The sequence below is a fragment of the Peromyscus eremicus genome, chromosome 2 (assembly GCF_949786415.1).
Source record: "Peromyscus eremicus chromosome 2, PerEre_H2_v1, whole genome shotgun sequence".
NCBI lineage: Eukaryota > Metazoa > Chordata > Mammalia > Rodentia > Cricetidae > Peromyscus > Peromyscus eremicus.
In genome coordinates, this window is record NC_081417.1 from 130633597 (window position 1) to 130652145 (window position 18549).

General features: G+C 50.8%; 2 protein-coding genes across 3 annotated transcripts in view; both read right to left on the minus strand.

Annotated features, from left to right (window-relative positions):
• Positions 1–6314: 6314 nt before the first annotated feature.
• Positions 6315–12312, minus strand: Artn (artemin). Its single transcript, XM_059256063.1, has 5 exons — positions 11953–12312; positions 11581–11730; positions 10200–10333; positions 9543–9681; positions 6315–9454 (listed from the first exon to the last, which is right to left on the minus strand). Exons 3-5 carry the CDS (start codon positions 10257–10259, stop codon positions 8979–8981), a joined length of 675 nt encoding a protein of 224 aa, XP_059112046.1. The 5' UTR covers positions 10260–10333; positions 11581–11730; positions 11953–12312; the 3' UTR covers positions 6315–8978.
• A 2232-nt stretch (positions 12313–14544) lies between these two features.
• Positions 14545–18549, minus strand: part of St3gal3 (ST3 beta-galactoside alpha-2,3-sialyltransferase 3) — a 224744-nt gene continuing 220739 nt past the window's right edge. For both annotated transcript variants that reach the window (XM_059254844.1, XM_059254845.1), the window contains exon 12: positions 14545–15482. In XM_059254844.1, coding sequence (XP_059110827.1) covers positions 15393–15482 — 90 coding nt within the window. In that variant the 3' untranslated portion in view covers positions 14545–15392. The remainder of the gene's footprint in view (positions 15483–18549) is intronic.

The following is an 18549-nucleotide window of genomic DNA, read 5'->3' on the forward strand; positions in this document are numbered from 1 at the left end:
ACCAGGCTGCCACGGCTTTCATTATATATCATATGAGTAAGAGTAGCTCACAGCTTTACCTTAGGTTCTGCTCTCTTCTCTCTGCTGTGGTGGGTTAGTTTGTTTTGAGATGGAGTCTCTGGCCGCCGGCTTGATGGCACAGGCTTTTAATCCCATTGCTCGGGTGGCAGACAGAGGCAGGCGGGTCTTTTGAGTTCAAGGCCAGCCTGGTCTACAGAGCAAGTTCCAAGACAGCCAGGTCTACACAGGGAAACTGTTTCAGAAGAGAGAGGGAAAAAAAAAAAAAAAAAAAAAAAAAAGGAAGAGGGAGAGAGAGGGTCTCTGGCCACCCAGGCCAGCTTCAAATTGACTAGTAGCGGAAATATCTTTGACCTGACCCTCCTACCTCCATCTGCAGAGGGCCCTGGTTATGTGAGTGTGCCACCAAGCTGGGGGTACGAGGTGCTGCGGATTGGACCGAAACACCCTATCTACTGAACCACATCCTCAACCTTGTTTGTTTTTGAGACAGGATCTCACCATGTAGTCCAGGCTTGTGGTGAGTATTTTTATTCATTATTTCCATTTAGACTTGGTTGAAAAATTTACCTGTCTTTCTAGCCATGAGGTCTTGGCTTCTTTTGGAGACAGGTAAGAAACTGAGAGATTTGTTCAGTGAAGCACAAACTGAAATAATTCATGAGTAGGGCCTGGCCCACAAGCCACAGCATGGCTGCTGTCTTTTCCTGTTTGCAGTTAAGGACTCATTCACCTCACCATCCCCTCTTACTGTTAAGGTACCTAGACAGTCATTTGCAGGCCTGGAGACCAGTAAGGGTAAGTCCCTTCCTCATAATATGCTCTGGGCCCCACCTCCTATGTCCTGTAACACTGGGAAGTGTCACAAATGTCCCCTCCTTAAGATTTAAAATGCTGGGGCTGGAGAGATGGCTCAGCAGTTAAGAGCACTGGTTGCCCTTCCAGAGGACCCGGGTTCAATTCCCAGCACCCATACTGCAGCTCACAACTAACTCCAGGGAACAGACATACATGCACGCAAAACACCAATTCACTATATATATTATGAATGGGTCTGGAGATGGCTCAGTAGTTAAGAGCACTGGCTCCTCTTAGGACCTGGGTTCAATTCCCAGCACTCACATGGTGGTTCACAGCTATCTGTAGCTCTGGTTCCAGGGGATCTGACACCTTCCTCTGGTCTCCACTTGTACAAGGCACACTGTGGTGCACACTCAAGCAAAACATCCATACATATAAAATAAATTAAATAAAATGTCAAATGAAAAAGTGAAGGTATCAGGGTTTTGTTGAGGCCCGTTAAAGAAAAGCTCCCTCCTGGTCAAAAGACTGGACTCTGCCTTCTCTCCTGGCTCTGGGCAGAGACATGACATTTTGATCTGACTCAGCAGGTAAAGGCACTTTCTGTCAAGCCTGAGGATTTGAGTTCAATTCTGGGGACCCACATAGTGGAAGATAACTGACTCCCCAAACTTGTCCTCTGCTGTCCATGTGTGTCCATGTGCCCCCCAACACATACACATAATGAATGAATCAATAAGTGGGACTTTCAGAAAGTTGATCTAATTGGACCGCCCCTCAGGAAAGCTGATTCACCTGAAGACACGCTAAGGCGGTGGGAGGAATAATTATCTCCTTAGTGGGATAATGTCCTCAGCCCTCCAAGAAGCTTCTCTCACGGCAGTTGCTTGTGGATCTTGTCAATTTGACATTTGTGTCTAGGTTTACTTAGATAAATCTGAGAAAGGAGACTCCATTGAGGACTTGCCTCCTCAGATTGTCCTGTGGGCATGTCTGCCCAGCCTGCCTATTGGAGTTGTAACTCAGAAAGTGTGACTCCTTTTGTATCTCGTTTTCAGATACTGGCCAAAAGCCTAAGCATGCTTTCTCTGAGGCTCTGGACTTCCTCACTGTTTCTCTGAAGATACCCCGCCTTGCCTCGGCTGCTTGCCAGCCTCCTTGCCTAACTCAAAAGGCATAACTGTGTCTGCTCTTCGGCTCCCTCCTCCCAGCAGTGGTCGAGACTGTCAGCTTCTCTCCCATTGCTTTTCTCTCCGAAGTCCCCAAGCTTCCTTCTGTGTCTGTTTTAACATGATTTTTTTTTTTTTTTTTTTTTTTTTTTGAGCTGAGTACCGAACCCAGGGCCTTGTGCTTGCTAGGCAAGCACTCTACCACTGAGCTAAATCCCCAACCCCTGTTTTAACATGATTTTATCAATGAGAGTAAGACCTCAAAAAACATTCCCATCACATTACACAGGAGCCAGTGATCCATCAGAAGCATACTGTCTTGGCTTCCTTTTCTGTTGCTATGATAAATACCATGGCTTAGACGTTCTGATCATAGTCCATCATAGAAGTCAAGGCAGGAGTAGAAGCAGGAACCTAGAGGCAGAAACTGAAGAAATCACAGAAGAGCACTGCTTCCTGGCTCAATTTCCATTGCTCACTTGCTAATACAACCCAGGACCACTTGCCCTGGGGGTGGCACCACCCACATCAGTCATTAATCAAGAAAATGCCCCACAGACATGCCCACAGGACAATCTGATGGAGGCAATTACTCAACTGAGTCTCTTTCCCCAGATTTGTCTAGGTAAACCTAGACATAAATGTCAAATTGACAAAAACCAAGCAAGACACTCCTTAATCAAACCCACAGGAAACCCTTCAGTGGTCCCAAGGGACAAAGCCCAAGAGCAATGGTATAACATTTAGAGCCTTGTGAGGTGTCTCCAGCCCTTGTCTTAATGTGTATCCTCCCAGGTTTACAAATCCCTCATCGTCCTGATGGCATGCCAGCCTGTCTCAAAATTCCCTAACTGTGCTACTGCTAGAAGGCTCTGTGTTGGGAAAAGTGCAGTCAATGAGGGGAGAAGCTAGGCAGTAAGCCGAAACCGAGTGTAATACAGATAAACTTAAAAAAAAATGGTTTAGGCTGGGTATGGTGGCACATACCTTTAATCCCAGGCTTCAGGAGGCAGAGGCAGGTGGATCTCTCTAAATCTGAGATCAGCCTGATCTACTTAGTGAGTTCCAGGACAGCCAGAGCTATGTAGAGATGCCCCATCTCAAGAAACAAAAATAAATAAGTAAAAATAAAAATGTTTTATTAGCATATATTAGTTATATATAATGGACTTCATTGTGACATTTATATACATTCATAATGTTATAATGTATTTTAATCATATTCATCTCTTGTCCCCCTCCCAGTGATATCCTTTCCTTTCCCAACTAATCCCCTTTGTATTTTCATGCTGTGTTGGTGTGTGTGTGTGTGTGTGTCCGTGTGTGTCCCTATATATTCCACTAGGGTTGGTTACAGGAACATGGACACCTTACCACTGAAGAAACTGTCTCTCCCTCCCCCATGGACCATTAGCTATCTATAAATCCTCACAGGGAAATGGAGCATCATGAGCCCCCCTCCATGATCCTCAATTGACGGACCCAGTCTTGTGCAGATAATCACAGCTGCTGACTTGCATTCTCTGCTCCCCTTCTGCTCTTCCCCGAGCCTTGGAGGGTGTGATACAGATGACCCACTTAGGGCTGGGCATTCAACAGTCCTATTCTCATCACTGGCCCATTATAAGTCTCTGCAGTTACTGCTGCCCACTACAAAAAGAAGCTTCTCTGACCTTAACCAACAGCAGCACTAATCCGGGGACATGCATATAGCTATTTAGAAGGCAATTTGCTGGGCATACCGTGTCAATTTAGTAAAACAACAGACAGACATAGGTTTCCCATTGTTTTACTATGACTTTCCAGCTATGAATTTTTGACTAGGTTTACAATACCAGATATGAATTCCCCTAAGTGCAGTGGACCTCAAGTTCAATCAGGAAGTGAGTGGTTACCCCTATACCAAGTTTGCCACTATTTCACCAATCTTGCCTGGCAGGTCAACAGTGCCACATGCGGGCTCACAACTAAGGGACACTGTGGATGATAATTCTCTTCCAGCTGCCTGCACAGAACTGTTTGGTACTAGCAAGGAAGGAAGCTTTATTCCTCTATGTCCTCCAAGCCAGAGTGCATGCTGTCTTCAGCAATGGAGTTTTAGAGACCATCAACAGAAGCAGCAATGATTGATTTAGGACCAATGGATGAGCTCAGGGAGTTAGGGATGTTGCCCAAGTTTCTGTCTTGTGTCATCAGGTAGAGGTTGCTGAGGAGGGACTACTGTAGTAGGTAGGGAAGCTGGAAGAAGGAAAGGCTATCCATGGGAAGCATGGAGGGTGGGCAAAGATGGAGAGCAAAGCTGAAGCTATCAGGAAGCTCTGTGCCCCTTGAAGGTACACGGATAATCATTAGATCATTGGCTTAGGGCTCAGAAGGGTCTAGGTGAAAATAAAGTGTGAGCACTGTTAGCATGGAGGTGGGAACTGAAACCCTGAGTGTAGATAATGCTGGTGGGGGCGGGCTCAGTTTCAAAGCCCTAGGGCCACATAAAATGCAGAGGAAGAGGAACACAAACATAGAGCAGTTGGAGTAGTGGAAGGAAACTGGAGAGTGGAGGGTCCAGTTAAGGCGAGTTTTCTAGGAAGTGGCCATTGAGGTCCCTGAGACCTCAGTAAAGTCTCTTTTAGAGAAGTCAGAGCAAATAGCCCACCCCTACACCCCATAGTTCGAACATCAGTTCTTGCTTTTTTATAATGTGATTCTATTCAAGTCAGTATGAATACAGAGAAGGAGATGTGAAACAGAGAAAGGTCGAAGTGTGGCGTGTATTGTAAATAATTGACAAAGTCCTGATATTGGAGCCTCAGTACATTCAGAGGAATCAATCCAGCTACAGGAGGTACCTAGAATAGGGCATCACATGGGGGCCAAGGACTCCATGGGACCTCTAAATGAGCTTCAGAAGGTGTCCTCTGCTCCCCCGATCCCACCTTAAGCGTATTGACTGGATTTACAAATCAGCAACCTTTTCAGCATGTGGTGTGGGGAGACAGCCGTAGCTTTCACAGGGGCTTCTTAGAAGGCTCTACTTCCAAGGTAGGTTGAGACCCTTCGAGAACAAAGGTACAATTGTGGGACACAGTCTCTTCAATCTTTTTCTCAACTTACTTTCCAACCTCTCCTTTTCAAGATGAGACCCCAGTCAGTCCCCAGACACTACACCACAGCAATCTATGGCCAGGGATAAGTTAGAGTCACTGCCAAGGGCCATCTGCCAGAGCAGGTAACTGTGGGCAGTGGGCGGTGGGGGGGGGGGGTTAGGGGAAGAGGGAGTGGAACCAAGAACCACACATTCCAGATGAAATGAACCTAGAGGAAGTGTGTAGAAAAACACTTCAAAGTTGCTTATAATTTTCTGATTGACACGCTTTCAGAAGAGACCATTCAATGGGAAGTGTAGTTATGTAAGTGTAAAACAGAGACCAGAATCAGAATGCACGCCTCCAGGTGTCTGGGTGTGCTGCCTAGGCTGGTCACGTGACTGGTTATCTCGACTCGCTAGTAATAAATCAGGTACAGCCCTGCGGTCTGTTTCTTTGAGGAGAAAGCATCCTTTCAAGACTGACTTGGTAGTTGGACTTGGAAAGGAATGCTGACTTCTTGTGGGAATGGAGAAGATGTTAGACTGTAAGCACAATGCACCTTCCAGCTGGAGGCGGGTCCTATTCCCTTGAGGATTGGCAGTTTGGGGCATGTCGAGAGACAGCACTTAGCCAGGCATGGCTGATCATGCCTGTTACCCTTGGGGAGGCTGAGGCAGGAGGACTGCTACAAGTATGAAGCAAGACTGAGGTAGAGGGGGCTGGAGAGATGTCTCAGAGGTTAAGAGCACTGGCTGCTCTTCCAGAGGTCCTGAGTTCAGGTCCCAGCAACCACATGGTGGCTCACAACCATCTATAATCTGGCGCCCTCTTCTGGCCTGCAGGTATGCATGCAGGCAGGATACTGTATGCATAATAAATAAATAAATCTTTAAAAAAAAAGATTGAGGTAGAGTAAGAACTTATCTCAACAAACAAACACCCTCCCCCAGCCCCCCCCCAAAAAAAAGAAAAAAAAGAAAAGAGAAAAAGAAAAAGCAACAAGAGCTGGCACTTGGCTTGGGTTGAAATCTGGTCCCCTCACTGTGAGCATCTTCATGAATGACCCAGAACAGCGGTACCCAGGGAAGGCTTTAGGCTCAAAGTCTTATTAGCAGGGTTCTCCCTAACCCAAATCACCTTAGAACTGATGGAATGTTCCCAGGCCCTTCAACCAGCCCCTTGTGAGCGGTAAGGCTCTGTTGCTCTGTGTGTATGTGTGTGTGTGTGTAAACCGAGGAATTTCAGTTTGGAGGCAGAGAAGGGCTAAGAGCGTGTCTGTGGGTGCAAACCCCCCAAAGTCTGGGGAGCGTATAGACCTGTGGCAGATCCTGCAGAAGAGCACAGGCCTGGATTGCCTGCCTCATTGGCCCAGAACAGGCCTGGTCCTGTAAACTTTTGCTCTTTCCTTGCAGGCCGGGTGAAGGGCTCCTGTGGCAAAGCTGGCAGGCTCGCAGGCAGATGTGAAGGACGGGCCCTGCAGACAAGGTTAAAGGGCTGGCATCCTACCTTCAACCTGACCTTGCCTGTGGGATCTCCTGTACCCCTGGCCGTAGCCTCGGTGTTGACAGCTCTCAAGTCTCTGCCAGCCAGGCCCCCCTGCTCTGCTCCAGACAAGCGTGTCTCTGCCTTCCAACAACCCCTGTGTTGTAATCCCTCAGACATAGCACCTTTCCCAAATGTCCCCATCTTGGAGGCCCACCCAGGAGCTGGACAGTGGCTAAAGTACTTTGGCACAAACATGAGGAGTGAGGACCTGAATTTTATCATCAGCACCCACATTAAAGCCCAGTGCTGAGGCTGAGCAAGATGGCTCCATGGGTAAAGGACCTGCCACCAAGCCTAATGGTCTTAGTTTGATCCCCATGACCCGACAGCGGAAGGAGGGAGCTGACTCCTATAAGTTGTTCCCTGGCCTCTAAATGTGTGCATGTTCACCCACACACACAACTAAGATAAACAAAATGCAATTACATTTAAAAAATTATATGCCTGTAATTCCAGAGCTGGGGAGGTAGGAACAGGAGGGCCCCTGGGTTTTCTGGCCAGCCAGCTTGCCAAATCGCCAGCTTAGGATTCAGAGAGAGACTATGTCTCAAAAGTTAAGGCAGAAAGCAACTGAGGAAAGGAGACACAGGGTGATAACCTCTGGCTACCACACATACATGCATGCCCGTCCACACAAAAATAAAAAAAGGGTCCTGTCGTGTTTTAAAGGCGAAAAATCACACTGGCCTTTTCAATATAAATGCCTAGGACCAGGGAAACAGTTTTCCTTCCTTCTCCCTTTCTTTTTCTCTTTCGGACAGGGTCTCATGTAGCTCACGATGGACTGGAACTTGCTGTGTAGCTGAGGATGACCTTGAACTTATCCTCCTGCCTCCATACCTCAAGTGCTGGATTACAAGTACGCACCATGACACCTGCTTTAAAACACTGTTTCCAAAGCCACACAGAAAAGCTCAGATGGTTGCCTTGACGTTTTGGAGATGACCTGAGGACAGTGTGAAAGGCCAGGGACAATGCTGACTTTCCTTCCAGGAGAAAATGTGTTCCTCTTAGCTTCCATTGTTTCTCATACCATTAGCCACATTGAACTTAAATGATTACGTACATCATTGCTTGTTTATTATCTGTCTTTCCTGGGGAGAGCTTAAGGACAGAGATTATGTTCCTTTCACTTCTCTATCTTTTTTTTTTTTTTCTCTTTTGAGACAGACTGTCATGTAGCCCAGGCTAGCCTGGAACTCAATATGTAGCTGAGGATGCCCTTGAATATTTGATCCTTCTGCTTCTGCCTCTTGAGTGCTGGTATTACAGGCATGTGTGCCATATATCGTTTATGTGGTGCTGGAAACCAAACCAAGGGCTTCGAGCACACGAGGCAAGCACCTTACCAACTGAGCCACATCTCCAGCCAGCCTCACTTCTGCATCTTTAGTGTCTACATAGTAGCTGATGTTTCACTGTCCATGTTTGTTGGGTGAATATATGAATATGCTTGTTCATCACCCAAAATTCACGAGCTGCTGAGACCCTCAGCGCCTTCCTGTCTTCCTAGACCCACGAAGCTCTGTGCTTCCTTCCCATGAACAAGCACCCTGGTGCCCCTCTCCCATCCTTAGCCCTTCAGATGTTCTCTTCCCCTGGCCTGCTTCAAGGGATGACTACCTGTAAAAGGAAGCAGCATGTGCACCTGTCAGGGAGCCTTCAAGACAGGTCCTTGCCTGGTAAGATGCCGACATTGATGGAGTGGGGCAAAGCATGGTTTTCGTTGTCTTTACCCACTAAGCAGGGGCCTCAAAGGTCACAGGGCAGCCTTTCTCCCCAGAAGGCTATATAGTTTGTTTTTTCCACAGGTACCCAGGCCCCAAGTGCTGAAGACTGTGCATCTTGGTCACCCATCTGTGCCTCCCATGCAGGTCAACACTGTGATTGCCGAGTGTGAACTGTGGAAGCGGAGAGGTGGGCACATCTTCATCCAGCCTCTTCTACCCATCCCCCGTGTCCAGGAAAAAAATCTGACAAACCAGCAAAGTAAATAAATAATTTAGAAATAATAAATAGGGCTTCAGCGTTAGCACAGGCTCTTCCAGCAACATGAGTACAATGTATCTTCTCAAGATTCATTCCCTAGGGCCTGGGGCCATTTCTGGATGCTCCCAGAGGAGTTCTCCTTAGCTGAGGTTTCTGGTGTCTGTAGAGCTGGGATCCATGAGCGCCTTAGAGCTGTTGGTCAGTGGTTAGGTCATCTCTCCCGGCTTCATGCCTGCCACTCACCGGCCTGGAGCCTGAGCTCTGCAGCTTCCATTTCCGGCTGAGGTTCCTGGCTAATGAGGCCGGGTGAGTTTGTTCCAGGCAGGGCAACACATGGGTAAAGGTCCAGTGTGCAAAGGCTTGGAGATCATCCTCAACCCAGACAGCCGCAGGCCGTGGCGGAGAGGTGGTCCACGGTCCTCCAGGTGCTGTTCACGTCCATGAAGGAGACGGCCTCATAGCGAGTGGGTCGGCAGCAGGGCTGACTGATCGGCCGGGATCCGGGGGGCGACCGCAGGGCCCCGGCGCCCAGTAGGCTGGCCAGGCTGAGGTCGTGCGGGGAGCGTGCTCTGCGGCACGAGCCGCTGCAGAAGCGGAAACGAACCAGCTCGTCGGAGCTGTGGCCCAGGCCGAGCGCGCTCACCCGCACCAGCTGCGAGCGCAAGCGACAGCCGTGCGCATCCGAGGCCCGCGCGCGGCTGCTTCGGGTCCCCGCACGCGCGGCGCGTACCCCGCGGAGCGCAGCGGGAGGAGACTGGAGCGCGGGCCCCGGCGGTGGGGGTGCGGGCTGGGGAGACTGCGGCGGTGGTGGCAGGGCTCTTTCGCTGCACAAATGCGTAGTGCGTCCCCCTGGAAGGAGACTTGGTCACTTTCAGGGCGTGGGGGAAGGTCTAGGGCTAGCCTCGCCCCTGCTCCGCCCTGTCGCGCTCTCACCTACCAGGCAGGTGGCCGGTTGGGGGCGCCAGGACCGGCGAGGGACCATCACGAGTGGAGGGGTTGCGGGACATGGGGTCCAGGGAGGCTTCTGTGACGCTGCTCAACAGGGCAAGAGCAGCTAGGGTTGGCCACAAAGCTGGCTGCACAGAGAAAAGAGGAGGCTCAGGGAGCAATAGGGCACTCTGGGGGACTGTCTTGTCTGTAGCCCAGAGCAGAGACCGCTCCAGTCGGGTTCCTAGCTGGGTGGCTGAGTGTAAGGAAGGGCTTAGGTTTAATAGGCATTTGTTGCTTCCTGAGGACACTGATCATCCAGAGAAATCCTATTCCTTTCCACCTATGACTGGCTCCTCCCTCTTTTATTTATTTATTTATTTATTTATTTATTTATTTATTTATTTATTGAGACAGGATTTCTCTGTTTCTCTGTGTAGCTTTGGAGCCTGTCCTGGATCTTGCTCTGTAGCCCAGGCTGGCCTCGAACTCACGGAGATACGCCTGGCTCTGCCCCCCGAGTGCTGGGATTTAAGGCACGAGCCACCACTGCCTGGCGCACCTCCCTCTTGATAGTTCCTCTTTCATATCTGACCGCTGCCTAGGCTGTGTTCCACGCTCTTTTTCCCAATTAAAGTCAGCTGGGAAATGCAAGGGAGTGACTCACCTGCCACCTAGGCCGGAGGCAGTGGGGCAATGCAGTAGGGTCTCCAAGTCCCGGTTCCATCTCTGTCAACACCAGGAGCTCCCATCAGCCTTCATGGGCCTGCTTCCCCACCCTCTTTTTCAGGCAGCTGCAAACTGAAAGCGGGCTTTGTTATCTTTGGGGTATTCGTTCTTCCACTTCAGTTTCTCAAAGCTGCCCTGGAGCGTAGGTAACTAGAGTCAGCCCAGAGGCAGTAGCTGCATGGAGAAGCTACTCCATGATTGGTGCTTCGCAGTATTTCCTCCTTCCCAATTCCACAAGGTCCACGGCTCACTTTTCCAGATTGGCAAACGAGGCTTGGCTGATCTCAAAGACTGTCTAAGGTCACAGGGGGAGACTCACACAGCCGTGGTCCTGTCTTCTAGGACCCTTCTGTTCTGTACTTCAGGGCTGAAGGTACCAGAGTGGTTGGAGGAAGAAGTAACTGGACACCCTTAGTTCCATACTGAGTATTTGCTCCAAACCCCGGGGGAGGAAGCAGAGCCCTGGAGAATTAGAGTGCCAGTTGGTCACTCTGAGTTGTCTGGTGACTGGGAGCCTAGGCCTCCTGCAATCTCTGTTCTGGGGCCAGAGTCACCGGAGTTCTCTCTTAGGGACACAGATGACCCCAAGAGCCTGCCTATTATCTCGGGGAGTGATGTGCCTTCTGCAAACACCATGCCTGGACCATGGTTTCCTGTGGCCACCAGGGGGCAGAGTTTGCAAGCCTGCGGACTTAAGAGGAGGGTGTGCTTTTCCACATCCTCTGCACGTTCGTTCAGTTCTGAGCCCTTCCCAGGAGGACCAGCCAGTCCTCCACATCAGCCTGGTCTCAGAGGGCTGAATCACTGAGAGCTGGCCATCTGGGCTCTCAGCCTTCTGTGGCTCTGGCACTCTAGCCTTGCTCCTACAAGTTTCACCCGTGAACCATCATCCTTCCAGACCCCAGCCGGCTTTACTGAACACCAAGTCTTTGTGAGCCACACCTCTGGGGCCCTCAGAACCTTTAAGAGTCCTCATTAGCTAAACTCCTCTTGGGTCCCAGATGTTATCCTCCATCCTTCTGCCTGCACACAGAATACATCGACAAGGACACATACCTTCCAGGCCTTTGCCCAGGAAGTAGTCCTCCAGGGCTAGTTGTGAACCTGTTGGCTAACTAGATTCAGATCCCTAGAGACCAGGCTAGTGACTATTCTCCCCGATGGAGGGCAAGTCAGACAAGGCAGCCTTAGGGGTATCTGCGCTAGGGGGAGCCCAGGAGCAAGTCCTTCGAGGGCAGCTCAGACCAGTCTACTTCTTGCCATCTGGGATATTTGGCCCTCCAGCCCTTGCCACCCCTATCCACCGGCTCTATACTCACCAAGGGGGTCCTGCACCGAGTCCTTCTAGGCACCTTTCCTGGGACCAGTGCTGAGCTTTCCCTCGAAGCTCAAATGGATCATGCCCAGAGTTGTGCACCTGGCAGCGTCTCTTTTAGCCAAAAGCGGGGCCTTGGCAGCCGGTCTGTGCCCTGTGGCGGCAGCGGGAGCCTCATATTACAGCTAGCCAGGAGAGCTAACACAGTCCAACACGCTAGCGACAAAAGGGACTGGAAGGACTGAGAGGGACAGAAAGCTGCGCTGAGGGCCCAGAAGAGAGAAGCTGAGAGAAACGGGGGAGGAAGAAGACCTTTCTGGCCCTTCTCCTGCCCTTAGGAGCGTCCGTCAGGGGATGGGCAAGAAGGCTGGCTTACCTCGGGTGCAGGGCTCCAAGCCCCAGTCGCAACGAAGGCTGGGGCCCGAGGGACTTGTTGCTGGCAGAGCCCGCGGGCCGCATCTGGGGGCCGAGCCCAACTCCATCCCTCAGCAGCCTCCTGCCCGCCGCCGTCCGGTGTCAAATTCCAGGCCCGGCGTCACCAGATCCCGGGGTGGGGCCCAGAGCGCCCCCGCCCCGCCCCACCTTTCAGGGCTCACCTGGCCGCTCCACCCTTCAGATCCGGTCCCCACTGGCTCGGCTAGATCCCCTTAGGTGGGGGCTAGACATTGGGAGAAGACCCCAGGAGGCAGAGTAGAGATTCGCGGGCGGCCCCGAGGCGCTGAAACTGGGAATTCGAAGTTGGTAGACACGCAAAAGTAGGGAACTGGGAGGCCTGGCCGAGGGCGGAGAGAGCGAGGGAGGGCGGCGAAGGAGGGGCAGCCTGGAGGAGAGTTCCAGCTTGGGTCGTGCAGATATAGGGGTGCTGGCTAGCTACCTTGCAACGTCAACTGGTGGCTCCAGGACCCCCCAGAAGGCTCAGCTGCCTCGAAGCGGCAGGTCTCTGCATTGGGCTCCCACGGTCCAAGGATAGTCTGTTTCACTGCTCAGTTTCAGGGTCTCGGAGCTCAAAGGAACTCATGCACACTGTCTTAATGAAGGCACTGATTGTGTGTGTGTGTGTGTGTGTGTGTGTGTGTGTGTGTGTGTGTGTGTGTGTGTGTGGTATGTGTGAGGGGGAGCAGGGGGCCAGAATCGGAGGGCCACAGAGTTGAACTGGGTTTTGAGGTGCTCTAAGGTAATTTGACAGGTGTCTGGGGGGTGGTTGAGGGCTATGATTGGAAAGGTCTAATTCGTCTGCAGCTCATCGAAAGATGCTGGGGACCACTGACCTGGTCTGAGTGTGGTCAGACACGCATTTCATTGAAGGACTGCACCGAAGAGAGTGTGGTTTCGAGACAGGCAAGACAGAAAAGGGGGTGCAGGCTGCTGGGGACAAAAAGATAAATCCTGAGCAGGGTTGTGGGGACCTAGGGGCTGCAGGGACCCAGCCTCCATCACCTCCTTTTGCCTGCTTGATTGGACAAGGTGAGGTGGTAAAGCGGACAAAGGCGTGCCACAGAAGGATGGATTCTAGGAACTGACACTCCCTGGGGGACGTTCAGGTGTGTGTGTGGGGGGGGGGAATGGCGAGTGCATGAATTCAGTGTTGGGCATGTTGAATTAGAAAGAAGGGTCTGAGGACTCTCCTGCTGGAATCGCCCTGGAGGCGGCTGAATTTGTAGCCAGGAGCAAAGTGAAGGCGGCTGGGCTAGTGATGGCAATTTGGTATTTGCTGACCAATACACATGTAACTAGATGCTGGGAGTGAGGAAGAATCCCCGGGGGGATGTGTATGGTCTAGATGTACCCTGGCTATGTATCAGCACCTCTGTGGACCTTTAAGAACTACCCACATCCGGGCCCCATCCCAGATCTGAATCAGAATGCTGGTGTGGGCAGGTGCAAATTTCCATGTTTCCTTTACCTGTGATTCTGGTACACAGCCAGGATCCATAACCACGAGTTTTGAGGGGGCAGTTTTGTGCAGTGTTTGAGGCTGAAGTCCGACTGCAGACACAGCGCCGCTGCTGCCTGTGAGGACTGTCCCCAGGCTCCACAGGACTGCATGGGATGGGAGGATGTACGCAGAACAGCTTGCTCGCTTTTCTCATGTAACTGGCTGCTAAACTGAAGCAGTCTTTTCAGCCAGGGATTCTACTGGCAGGCATGTAGTTTAGGCTACCTGTGGGAGCACTGTGGGCCTTGGGATGGCCAGGTCTTTGTAGGCAGGCCTGCAGGTAGGAGGGCCAAGGCATGTCTAGGCCCTGGGATTGGTTGAGGTAGGAGAGGTAAGGGGACAGCTGTCCCACTTACAGCCATGGTAGCCAGTGTCTGGCAGGAATCTACCTCCATGATTGCAGGTCAGGGTGTACCAATGAACAGTCTCAGACCTGCCTGAAGTTGCTTCAAGTGGGGTCAGAATCCAGAGCTCTAAGGAAGTAAAATAGGTTATGGATGTCCTTTGTAAAGTTCCCAGAGGTGCCTAGGGCTGGGCTGGGGGCTTTCCTGTTTTCTGTTGAGAAGGGTAGAGTGCTAATGGGGAGTGGGCCATATCCATTTCAAAGTGGAGCCATGGGTGACAGGAATGGAGGTATGTGGGTTTCTCTGTGCCCCGTGGGCCTCTTCTGCTGGTCTTATTTATTTTGTGTTTGTGTGTTTGAGTGTATGCATACCACAGGAGCCTTGGAGGTCAGAAGAGGGCGTCAGATCCCCTGGAACTGGAGTTACAGGTGATTGTGGGTGCTGGGAACTGAACCTGGGTCCTCTGCAAGAGCAGTAAGCACTCTTAACCACTGAGCAGGATGCCTCAAAGGTCCTGTACTTGAATGGAAAGTGAAAGGGACCCAGGAGTCTGTGGGCTGGAGAGAAGACCCTTGAGTTCAGTGCAGTTGTTTAGGCCCCATGTTTCTGTTTCTTCCAGAAGAGTTAGAGAACACAGGAGACCAGATTCAGGGGATAGCTTTATTGCTTCCATGAGGGCTGCCTGGGACGGCTGTCGCAGCCTGGGTAAGGTCCTTGATCCTCACTTCCCTCTGGTCCTGGGTAAGACCTACAGAGCTGATAATCTCAGCAAGAAATCCAGACCATCTGACAGCTGGTCAGTCCAGGAAGGAGCACTGCTCCCACAGATCGGGGACAGCTATGGAGAGGAGCCATTCCCCTCAGGCTGGGCCTTGCCTCCTGAGTTCTCTCTGCTCTCGTCCAAGAGCAGTCCTGTTGGCTTTAAAGGAATGGCTCTGGGGTTCCCCTGGGGGACACTGGGGGCTGGTGAGAGGGAGTACTCCATCTTCTCCCCACGGAAGGCCAAAACGTGTCATGAGCTGGAGATGGCTGACATGAGATACTACCCACCTCCCTGTGGCCCTGAAGCATGGTCTGATACTTCCATCCTTCAGGGAGCTCACTGGTACCACTGCCTGATGGGCCCTCTAGTGGACCTCTTTCTGCACAGCAAGTGGACCAAATGTGACATCTTATTTAAAAATAAATTATCCCTCCCCTCCCCACACCCCAATTCACAAAATGATAATACACCAAACACTGCTTAGAGAAATGATTCTGGAAGCACTCTTGCTACCAAATGTCCCACCTCCTGCATGCTGGGCCTGCTGGCCACAGCCAGTGGCCTCCTGGCCCTCTGGCTTCATCGACCCAGGCTGCAAGGCAGAGTGCTGGTCTCTGAAGCTGGCCCGGAGCAGGCACAGCTCTGGTTGCCTTGCCACGGCCTCACTGGCCCTCGGTCCCTTGGCACTGTCCTTCTCTGGGTCGGAAGACACCTGTGCAGGTGGCAGCTGCTTGTTCCTGGCTTGAGCCTCGATGGCCCGGTGTTGGGCCTACTCAGATGCCACTGCTTAGGTCAGTGATGACACGGGCTTTCACCAGCTTCCGTAGAAACTCTTTTTCTCGCTGGATGTTGTGTGTCCAGGACTAGAAGGGGAGAGACGGAGAAGTTATGAAGTGGGCAGTCTATGAAGAGGGCTCCTGGGCCACAGCCTGCCTTAAAACTGGGCCGCTGTCCTCTTCCAGTCATTGCCCTCGGAAAGGCTGTGACTGGGAACGTACAGGCACACATTGGTCCAGTGTCTCCCTACAAGACCACAATACCCTGGTAATGAATGCCACAACTCTTCCCTCAGCAAGCGAGCCTGGCACCCCATCATCACGCCAGAGGAACTCTGCCCCGGCTTTCTCCAAGTCTTGAGTAATCTCAGAGCTTCCCAGTCCTCAGTGCTCAGAATCTCCTTCCTTCAGACGGCAGCCCACAGCTCCTTGGCAGCAGCACTCAGGTTCTAGACACCCCGAGGGCAAGGGGGTGAGTCACCGGACCGCACAGCAAGGGGCATGGGCTGCTTCTCTGACGCAATCCATTCTCCAGGCCTTAGGCAGCTCATGAAAGCCTTCCTCCCTTGCATAGGAACCAGGGAACCTGAGGAGCACAGCTCATCTTTCTTTTAAAAGTGTTATCTTTGTCTAAACTAAACATTAAAATTTTATTTATTTATGATGGGTGGCGGTGGCGGCACACATCTTTAAGCACTTGGGAGGCAGAGGCAGGCGGATCTTTGAGTTCGAGGCTAGCCTGGTCTACAGAGCAAGTTCCAGGACAGCCAGGGCTACAGAGAAACCTTGTCTTGGAAAAAAAAGTTCGTTTTTAATGTATTACTACTCTGTGTGTGCATGTATATACGATGTGTGCATCTCTGAGTGTGGAAGTGGAAGTCAGATGATGACTCTTGGCAGTGGGTCTCCTTCTGTGGGTTCCAGGGATTGGATTCAGGTCATCAGGTTTGTATGGCTAGTGCCTTTACCCACTGAGCCATCCTACCTGCCCTGTGGTTTCGAGACTGAGTCTCACTTAGCAGCTTGGGCTGGCCTGAAATGAATGTACGTACGTACGTACGTACGTACGTACGTACGTATGTATGTATGTATGTATGTATGTATGTTATGTATGTAGCCTAGGCTGGTCTCCAACTCATGATCTTTGTACCCCAGCTTCCCACATGCTGGATTACAGGTGTGAACCACTATACCCATCTGCTCTATCATTGGAAGCAGCATCTCACTATGTAGCTCATGTTGGCTTTGAACCCCTTATCTTTCTGACTCCATCTCCCAAGACCATTCTTCCAGGCTGGCACCCAATGGCTAAGGGCACTTCCCCACCATACTTGATTTCTCTCTGTCTTAACAAATAAAACAAACAAAGAGTGCTATATACTTAAAATTGCATCCTTAGTAAGTCAGAGAAGATGCCACCATCCAGGGCTTATGGGATTAGATTCCTTCTGATTCTCAGAAATCTCCCCAGGAAGCTTCAATGACTAAAGCCTCTCAAACAAGGAAAAGGCTTGACTGAATGAAGGGATGAGTGTCATCAGCCTCATGGCTTATCTCCAGCTGGCCTCTGCTGTGTGTCAGCATGGGCCACTCCATGTCTGTACTCACAGCCACTATCACTGGGACAAAGGAGAGGGGCTGTCCAGCCCTTGTTTTGATTCCTCCAACCCTCTCCAACCTTCCAAATCTCTGTAATCTAAAACTCAGAGTCATTAACCAGAGCCCCTGTGTCCCACCGCTCTCGAGCTTCCTTGAAGCCTCTGGTGTGAACCACAAACCCAAATCCCCAAGTAGTAATGGTTTCCTCCCTCACAATCCACAGCACAGTGCCTGAGGTGGGCCGGTCTCCCCCAGTCTTCCTGTTTCCACCATCTGTCCCCTCAAACTCCTAGAGAAACACAGGCCTGGTCATTCCACTCTACTGTTGCCTCTGCAAGTTGTTCTCCTTGTCTCAGACCCCTGGGGGACTCATGTCCATTCTTTGAAGATTCAATCATCTTTCCAGAAGTTTCTGTGGATAGGGATGGTTAGACACAGAGTAGGCACTCCATGATATTTATTTAATGAAATTAGATTGAATTTCTTTCTAATCTTGAGTGTGTGTGTGTGTGTGTGTGTGTGTAGAGGGGAAAGGATGATGTTACTGTCTTGGTCTACTGCTCTATCTTATTCTCTGAAGACAGGGTCTCTCACTGATCCCTGAGCTAAGCTGGTGCTCAGCAAACCCCAGAGACCTCTTGTCTGGTACTTGTGCAGCCATGCCTGACTACTACTTCTTTTTTAGAATTAAAGATATTATTTTTATTTATTTTTTGGTTTTTCAAGACAGGGTTTCTCTGTGTAGCCCTGGCTGTCCTGGAACTAGCTCTGTAGCCCAGGCTGGCCTCGAACTCACAGAGATCCACCTGCCTCTGCCTCCCGAATGCTGGAATTAAAGGTGTGCACTATCACCTGTCTGTCTCCACTGCCCCAGATGAGGACCCAACCCAGTGCCACTTAGCTAAATCCCCAACCCGCTTGATTTTATTTTATTTTAAATGATTTATTTATTCTCATCTGTTGTGGTGGTTTGAAAAAAAATAGCTCCCATAGTGAGTGGCACTAATAGGTGTGGCCTTGTTGGGAGTAGCTGTGGCCTTGTTGGAAGAAATATGTCACTGTGGGGGTGGGCTTTGAGGTCTTCTATGTTCAAGCTAAGCACAGTGTGGCATTTACTTCACTTCCTGCTGCCTTCGGATCAAGATGCAGAACTCTCAGCTCCTTCTCCAGCACCATGTCTGTCTGCATGCCACCATGTCCCACCATTACGATAATGGACTGAACCTCTGAACTGTAAGCCAGCCCCAATGAAATGCTTTCCTTTATAAGTGTTGCAGTGGTCATTGTGTCTCTTCACAGCAATAGAAACTCTAACTAAGACATGTGCATTGGTTTTTTGCCTGCATATATGACTGTGTGAGGCTGTTGGATCCCCCGGAACTGGAGTTACAGACAGTTGTGAGTTAGGTGCTAGGAACTGAACCCGGGTCCTCTGGAAGAGCAGCCAGTGCTCTTAACTTCTCAGCCATCTCTCCAGCTCCCAGACTTAAAGGTTTTAGTTTCATCATTACTTAATACAAATAGCACAACTACAAATATAAAGACTTGTAACTAA

Excerpts from the sequence above, each read along its gene's own strand:
- Artn (XM_059256063.1), bottom strand. The coding sequence starts at position 10,259 with ATGGAACCGGGACTTGGAGACCCTACTGCATTGCCCCACTGCCTCCGG. Across the intron at positions 9,682-10,199 it reads GCCTCCGGCCTAGGTGGCAG|CCAGCTTTGTGGCCAACCCT; the intron begins GTGAGTCACTCC and ends TTCTCTGTGCAG. Across the intron at positions 9,455-9,542 it reads CCCAACCGGCCACCTGCCTG|GGGGACGCACTACGCATTTG; the intron begins GTAGGTGAGAGC and ends GTCTCCTTCCAG.